The sequence below is a fragment of the Haemaphysalis longicornis genome, unplaced genomic scaffold, assembly GCF_048455015.1.
Source record: "Haemaphysalis longicornis isolate Haplotype H1 unplaced genomic scaffold, Haemaphysalis longicornis Haplotype H1 scaffold_1, whole genome shotgun sequence".
Classification (NCBI taxonomy): Eukaryota; Metazoa; Arthropoda; class Arachnida; order Ixodida; family Ixodidae; genus Haemaphysalis; species Haemaphysalis longicornis.
In genome coordinates, this window is record NW_027526203.1 from 32,570,707 (window position 1) to 32,579,050 (window position 8,344).

At 49.9% G+C, this 8,344-nt stretch overlaps 1 protein-coding gene across 1 annotated transcript; it reads right to left on the reverse strand.

Moving 5' to 3' along the window:
* Positions 1-426: 426 nt before the first annotated feature.
* LOC144162551 (uncharacterized) lies at positions 427-1,648 on the reverse strand. Its single transcript, XM_077693166.1, has one exon. The coding sequence runs from the start codon at positions 1,612-1,614 to the stop codon at positions 427-429; it is 1,188 nt and encodes a 395-aa protein (XP_077549292.1). The 5' UTR covers positions 1,615-1,648.
* Positions 1,649-8,344: the final 6,696 nt, after the last annotated feature.

The window sequence follows — 8,344 nt, forward strand, 5'->3', positions numbered from 1 at the left end:
ACACTGGACGTTACATTTTGGATAACAACGCCGCAACTCTGACGAAATAAAAGTGCGCATCCTGCCGATAAGCCCACCGCGTGGCTTACACAGACGTGATATCGTGAACTGAACACATTCACCATTCTTTCTGTGCTCTGCTCGCTCTCCACTTTCGTTTCTTGTAAGGCTACCACGTCTAAATCTTTCTCGTTGATAAGCCTGTACAACTGGTTCTGACGCTTACGCTCAGACAATCCGCGTACATTCAAGGTGGCACAACGCAAATTATGGGGTGAACTGAACACTAATGAAAGATGAAAGGACTCCTTAAGCTATGTAACGACTAATCCCCGAACTCAACACATCCCCCTGCCGCGATACTGTAGTGCACACCAACCCAGTAGAATGGCATGCAGAGAACCGTTTCGGAGTACCAGTCCAGTCCTACGTGGGCTTTCCAGGGGGCGTAGGCCGGTCGGGGGGAACGCTTGGTTTGGACTTGTAGCCCACACGTCGCCCCAAAACCGCCTTCGCTGGCGGCTCACCGCTGCTGGACTCATCGGTGCCCTGGCCGGTGACTTTGTTCTCACGCTGACGCTTTCCGGCGGCAACGCTAGCATCGTCACCACCGAGTTCCACGAGTTCGTCGCCCACTGCGGGAGCCGGCGGTGTCTCCTGACGCACCACCTTGGTGCCACTATCCTTGCTCGACGAGGAGTTGGGGGGAAGCGTCTTCAACTCACCAGGCTGCTCCTTTTCAGGAGCGCTCCGACCAGCCTCGGCCTCAACCCTTCCCGCCGGGTCCTGCTCCGTTGCCGCCTCACCGGTGGTTCCGGCTGCAGTCTCCTCCGCGTCCGCCTCGTCCATGAGGTTTTCGCGAAGGTCTTCCTCCCTCGTCGGCCCGGTGACGCTGGCATACGTCTTGACGCACGCACTTGCCTCATGCCCGTAGCGGCGGCAGGAGGAACAGCGCGGCACTTTGCAGTCGCGCCGGATATGGCCCTTGGTGTTGCAGCGCAAACACTGGGGGGCCCTGCCGGCGACAACGACGAGAGCCTTATCCCCCCCAACTCGGAGTTCATGCGGCAGGTCGTCCATGGTCACTCCCGGTTTCAACTTAAGAGCCACCGACCGCAGAGTTGAGCCCTTATCCCGTATGCCGTCGACACGCCAACGCTCCTTGCGCACTTCGACGACGCGTCCGTAGGGAGCGAACGCAGCGCAAACATGATCATCCGGCACATTGTAAAAAAGCCAGTGAAGCTTCAGCCGAACTTCCTGGTTTGAAGGGTCTATCACAATGCACCGGCGGTCCTTCACTTTTACGTCACTCTGGGCTAACATTTTTTTTACTCCTTCCGCTGACTTAAAAGTCACGGCCCAAACGTGACTCATTTGATACGCCCCCAATGCCACCACGTCGGCGAGCAAAGCGAGACGCGTCAAAGCGTCTCGAAAGTCCTCGACACGATACGGGCGTGCACGCATGTCGGCATGCAGAAACACAGTATTCAAAACAGACTGACCGGTGGGCAACTGGGGCAAAAGCACTTGATAATCCTGGGAGTCGTTGGCAGAAATCCTGTTACCGCGGCCAGACTGGGCCGTTATCGCCGCTCCTTCGGAGCTCATGATTCCGCGTCCGTACGCTACGGTGACCGGAAGTGGAATCCTAGCTACGAGCTCACGCGAAGACTGGGAAGACAGGTGGTGTACTCACCAAGCACATCCACGGGTTTACCCCCTGCGTTCTCGCTGAATGCACGTGAAAGCGTCACGCGACCTCTCACACCCGTCTAGCGGCCCTGTGCGCACCTTGCTCATGTGCTAAGAGTTACAAAAATTAAAGGAAGCTCACACCAATGCATGGCATCTCACTTCTAGTACGCCAATGTGCTAAAGCCTGTGGCCTCCAGTGTTCACGTAAACAATCACAGCTCCATGTCGTCTGCCCTCACGCCAAACCAAGGAAAACATTCAAATACTCCTTGATGGCCAGGCCATCACTCCAAGCCCAAGCATCAAGATCCTGGGCATACATCTCGAGGCTAACATCAAGAGTGACGTCTCCTTGCAGCGCCTCAAAAACAGCAATAATCAAATCATACCCATGATCAGGCGAGTTGCCACCAAGAAGCGAGGCCTAAAGGAATCCGGTACCTTTCGAATAATTGAAGCTTTTGTCATCTCGAGAGTTACTTACGTCAGCCCCCTGTCTTCTTCTCGACAAAGAAGACATAGAGATGCTTTATATAATGATTAGAAAGGCGGTCGAGCAGGCCATTGGTCTTCTCATGAGTGCGTTCACACAGAGGCTGCTTAGAACGGGGCTCAACAGCACGCTGGAAGAGCTGATAGAAGGCCATCTTTCTAACCAGAAGGTCCGACTCAGAACTGCGATGGGTAACTGCATGCTTCACCAGATTGGCTGGGCAGACCAGAATGTCACTCCGCTTGACGTACTCCCAGACTCTTGGCGACTAAAACAAAAGATGATCCTTTTGCTTAGAAATATGAACCCCTCACATGACGAGGGTCACCGAAAAGCACGGGCTCAAGCGCTAAACACCACTCTCGGTGGGGATCATGCAGTTATCTACACAGACGCCTCAAAACATCGAGGGCAGCAATACGCCATCATCGTGGCTACCTCCAGAACCAACCTCCGTGCGTGTACCTCGCTTAGGACCCAAGAAATGACGGCAGCAGAAGAGGCAGCCATCACCTTGGCTCTCGCTCAACCAGGGGTTCGGAGGGTAGTCATCGATTCCCAGGAAGCCTACTGGAATTACCAGTAGGGTTGGGTGTCCTGACCTGCACTGCGCGTGCTAAAAACCACTCCCCAAACGGTTCCATTCAGCTCATCTGGACACCCCCTCACGCTTCAATGGAGGGCAACAAATACGCCTAACCAACAAGCCTGCGCTTTTACCTTCCGTGCTATGGAGCTGCACGAGGACAGTCACCCGCTTGTCACGTTCAGGGAGATAACCCAGCATTATCGCCTTCTGAGACAGACCGTACCTTCGCCTTACCCTGACCTTTCCAGAGAACAACAAACTACCCTATGGCTCATACGATCCGGGCTCCTTCCCACAGCCTACGCGTCTTCACTTAATGTATCCGAATCGCGACGACGCTGAATGTAAATTTTGCTCAGAAGTAGGAACACTCCGCCCCGTAATCGGGGTGTGCGACTTTAGCCCTGAGCACCCTCCTCTCTTTCCGTCAACTACCCAACAAGAGCAATAGGAGATGCTGCTGTCCAGGCCCTCTCTACCTACCCAGCTTCAGCGGGTCGACAGAACACAGGCCGCGCGGACTGCATATGGGCCCACAGAAGAAGGAATCACTCCCCAGGGCTGCACTCTGGGCCGTTCAGAAATCTGAACAGAAGCATTTCTTCCTCCTCCGCCTTCTCTGCCGCAAATCTCGTCGCCTCCGTCCGCGGCGCAGAGACGGAGAAGACAGATCGTCTAACACCGGGTTGGAGCTTACTTTAATTTTATAAAAAAGTTTCCACTCTTGTGCTACACCAATACAACTCAACCAAAAACAGTTAATGCTTCATGCATTGATTTAACCTCAACAAGAATATCTCTTTGAAGTAAAAAACGGTTTGGTTAAGCGCATTTAACTTCTCACTGATTTTGCTATTTGTAGAGCGATGTGAGTGAATTTAAGTGACGTCGCATGGGTAATCGGTATGGGTTCCGTTTACAGCTTTGCTTTCCAACCACATTCACGGTGTGGATTGGCGCGATTTTTTTGCTCTTCGTTCAGGTTGGTCACTCCTACGATTATAAGTAAAGAGAAGTAGTAACTATTGTCTGCTTCTGTTCCCATGCCCAAGAGTGTTGCTTGTTACAATTACAGATTGTGTTCTTGTATTGAAAGCACTCCTCCTTTGCGGGGACATCGAACAAAACCCAGGCCCCAATAGCGAAGTGCTGGAGGCAATCAAGAATCTAACGACGCACTTAGATGAGCGTCATGACAGTTTACAGAAAACTATTAACGCAGTTAAAGAAAAGCAGTTACTACTTGACTCCAAAGTAACAGATCTAACCACTCGTCTAACTGTGCTCGAACAAAAAAAATCGCGCCAATCCACCCCGTGAATGTGGTTGGAAAGCAAAGCTGTAAACGACACCCATAACGATTACCCATGCGACGTCACTTAAATTCACTCAAATCGCTCCACAAATATCAAAACCAGAGAAAAGTGAAATGCACTTAACCACACCATTTATTACTTCAAAGAGATATTTTTGTTAAGGTTAAATCAATGCATGAAGCATGGATGGCGTTTGGTGTAGTTGTATTGGTGTAGCACAAGAGTGGAAACTTTTTTTATAAAATTAAAGTAAGCTCCAACCCGGTGTTAGACGAGCTGTCTTCTCCGTCTCTGCGCCGCGGAAGGAGGCGACGAGATTTGCGGCATAGAAGGAGGAGGAGGAAGAAATACTTCTGTTCAGATTTCTGAACGGCCCAGAGTGCAGTCCTGGGGAGTGATTACTTCTTCTATGGGGCCCATATGCAGTCCGCGCGGCCTGTGTTCTGTCCACCTGCTGAAGCTGGGTAGGTAGAGAGGGCCTGGACAGCAGCATCTCCCATTGCTCTTGTTGGGTAGTTGACGGAAAGAGAGGAGGGTGCTCAGAGCTAAAGTCGCACACCCCGATTACGAGGCGGAGTGTTCCTACTTCTGAGCAAAATTTACATTCAGCGTCGTAGGAATTCGGATACATTAAGTCAAGACGCGTAGGCTGTGGGAAGGGGCCTGGATTATATGAGCCGTCGGGTAGTTTGTTGTTTTCTGGAAAGGTCAGGGTAAGGCGAAGGTGCGGTCTGTCCCAGAAGGCGATAATGCTGAGTTATCTCCCTGAACGTGACAAGCGGGTGACTGTCCTCGTGCAGCTCCATAGCACGGGAGGTAAAAGCGCAGGCTAGTTGGGTGGGCGTATTTGTTGACCGCCATTGGAGCGTGAGGGGGTGTCCAGATGAGCTGAATGGAACCGTTTGGGGAGTGGTTTTTTAGCACGCGCAGTGCAGGTCAGGACACCCAACCCTACGGGTAATTCCAGTAGGCTTGCTATGGATCGATGACTACCCTCCGAACCCCTGGTTGAGCGAGAGCCAAGGTGACGGCTGCCTCTTCTGCTGCCGTCATTTCTTGGGTCCTAAGCGAGGTACACGCAAGGAGGTTGGTTCTGGAGGTAGCCACGATGATGGCGTATTGCTGCCCTCGATGTTTGGAGGCGTCTGTGTAGATAACTGCATTATCCCCACCGAGGTTGGTGTTTAGTGCTTGAGCCCGTGCTTTTCGGTTACCCTTGTCATGTGAGGGGTTCATATTTCTAAGCAAAGGGAGCATATTTAGTTGCAAGAGTCTGGGAGTACGTCAAGCGGAGTGACATTCTGGGCTGCCCAGCCAATCTGGTGAAGCATGTGGTTACCCATCGCAGTTCTGGGTTGGACCTTCTGGTTAGAAAGATTGCCTTCTATCAGCTCATCCACCGTGTTGTGGAGCCCCGTGCTAAGCAGCCTTTGTGTGGACGCACTCATGAGAAGACCAATGGCCTGCTCGACCGCCTTTCTAATCATTATATAAAGCATCTCTATTTCTTCCTTGTCGAGAAGAAAACAGGGGGTTGACGTAAGTAACTCTCGAGAGGACAAAAGCTTTATTAATCGAAAGGTACCGGATTCCTTTAGGCCTCGTTTCTTGGTGGCAACTGGCCTGATCATGTGTATGATTTGATTAATGCTGTTTTTGAGGTGCTGCAAGGAGACGTAACTCTTGGTGTTAGCCTCGAGATGTAGGCCCAGGATCTTGATGCTGGGGCTTGAGTGATGGCCTGGCCATGAAGGAGTATTTGAATGTATTCCTTGGTTTGGCGTTAGGGCGGACGACAAGGAGCTTTGATTGTTTATGTGAACACTGGAGGCCACAGGCTTTAGCACATTGGTGTACTAGAAGCGAGATCCCATGCATTGGTGTGAGCTTACTTTAATTTTTGTAACTCTTAGCACATGAGCAAGGTGCGCACAGGGCCGGTAGACGGGCGTCAGTGGTCGCGTGATGCTTTCACGTGGCATTTAGCGAGAACGCAGGGGGTAAACCCGTAGATGTGCTTGGTGAGTACACCACCTGTCTTCCCAGTCTTCGCTTGGGCTTGTAGCTAAATCGGTAAGACAACGGGCTCTCGCTTTGTTGTTCTATTAGTTCTAGGTTCGATTCCCGGCGGTGCCATTAAATTCTTTTATTTGTTCGCTGAGTTTTCTGGTGACACCAACGGTCGCGAAAGAACCCTTGGGGGGTAGAGGTAAAAAGCTTTGCTTTAAAAGTGAATTCCCTTGAGAGCTTTCCCGACGATCCACGCACGCAAGACCTTTTAACAGCTGCAGTGCGCAACGAAAGTGTCGCACTCAGCTCGCGTCTTGATGACTTCGAGGATCGTTCCCGTCGGGACAACTTAATTTTTTTTTTATGGTCTGTCGGATTCTGCCTCAGAAACATGGGCTGAGTCTGAGCTGAAAGTTCGAGAACTCGTGTCTGCGTCGCATAAATTGGAACTGTCTGATGAGGCTATCTCCCGCGCTCACACGCTTCGTACAGAGCAAATGTAGACCCGTAATTGTTCGTTTCAGTTCTTTTAAAACAAGGGAGAGCCTCTTTTCAAAGAAATATTTGCTTCGTAGCACACCTGTGTCAATTGGCGAAGATTTCTGCAAGGCCACTCGCCACATTCACAAAAAGCTTCTAACCTTCGCAAAAACCACCGGACAGCCCTACTACCTAAAGTACAACAAGATTCTTATTAACAAAAAAGCTTACGTTTATTGCCCTGTCACTGATCGCGTAACTGAGGCTGGTCCAATCTACGATAACCCCGTGCACGTTTCCCAATTCAACACTACCGATACTTCGGAGATGACCGCTGCTCTTTCTTCATCGAAGCTAGTCAGGCCTTCTCAAACTCGGGAATGTTCTTTTTTGCTTTGTAACACTAGAAGCGTGAATAACAAGCGCCACGCTTTGTCTGCTCTAATAGATACATGTGAGGCGGACGTCGCTGTCTTGACCGAAACTTGGCTATCCGCAAAAATAGAAAATCACGAGATATTTAACTGCGAAGAAAAGTTTGTATTCTACCGCTGCGACCGGGGTACGAGGTCCGGGGGTGGAGTACTGAGACTGCCTTAGGTCATTCAGTGTGCCTGTTGTTTCGACGCTTGAGCTTGTTGCCGTCTGTGTTGGTATAAACCACAAAGATGTTGTTTGTGGATGCTATCGTCCCCCTAATCTTCCCATAGGCTTTTCAAATGAATTACACGATGTTCTAAATAAGTTGCGCGTACGGTTTCCGGCTGCTCCTTTACTACTTCTTGGTGACTTCAATTTCCCTAATGTGTCTTGGTCCCCTCCTTTTCCAACAATATCGCCAACCTCGCCCGAGAGCACGTCCTTTCTTAACGTGTGTTTAGATTTCAACCTTATTCAGCTAGTTGATACACCAACCCGCACTACGTTAGCTTCTTCCACTGTTTTAGATCTAGTACTAACCACGCATCCTGAGCTAGTTAAGTCCCTTTCTGTTATGCCGGGCGTGAGCGACCATTTCGCTGTTCACTTTAGCATGACGAAAACAGTCGAAAAAACTGGAAGTACAAAATTTTTTAGGGACTACAAAAGAGCTGACTATGCATCAATTAATACTGAGCTTCAGGGTTTCCTCAGCGGATTACTATTCACATTTTGCGGAAAGGTCCAGCTGTCGAAGAAAACTGGAATTTGTTTAAATGCAAGGTACAACAGCTTACTAACCGCTACATCCCACTCTGCAGAATTAGGCAAAATACAAAATCACCCTGGTACACGCCCACGCTGAAACGACTACTCAATAAGAAAAAACGGATCTTTCGACGAGCAAAACAAACAGCGCTGAAAGATGGTCCGCTTATCTCCATGTAGCTGACGAGTACGCACGCGCACTATCTTCTGCAAAAGAAAATTACTATCAAGAAACCCTCCTTCACTCCTCGCCACTACCCCGCGGAAATTTTGGCAGACCATCACCGGAAATGAAAAAAAAATCGCGCCAATCCACCCCGTGAATGTGGTTGGAAAGCAAAGCTGTAAACGGCACCCATAACGATTACTCATGCGACGTCACTTAAAATCACTCACATCGCTCTACAAAAAGTAAAACCAGAGAGAAGTGAAATGCACTTAACCACACCATTTATTACTTCAAAGAAATATTCTTGGTAAGGTTAAATCAATGCATGATGCACGTTTGGTTGAGTTGTATTGGTGTAGCAAGAGTGGAAAGTTTTTTTTTTATAAAATCAAAGTAAG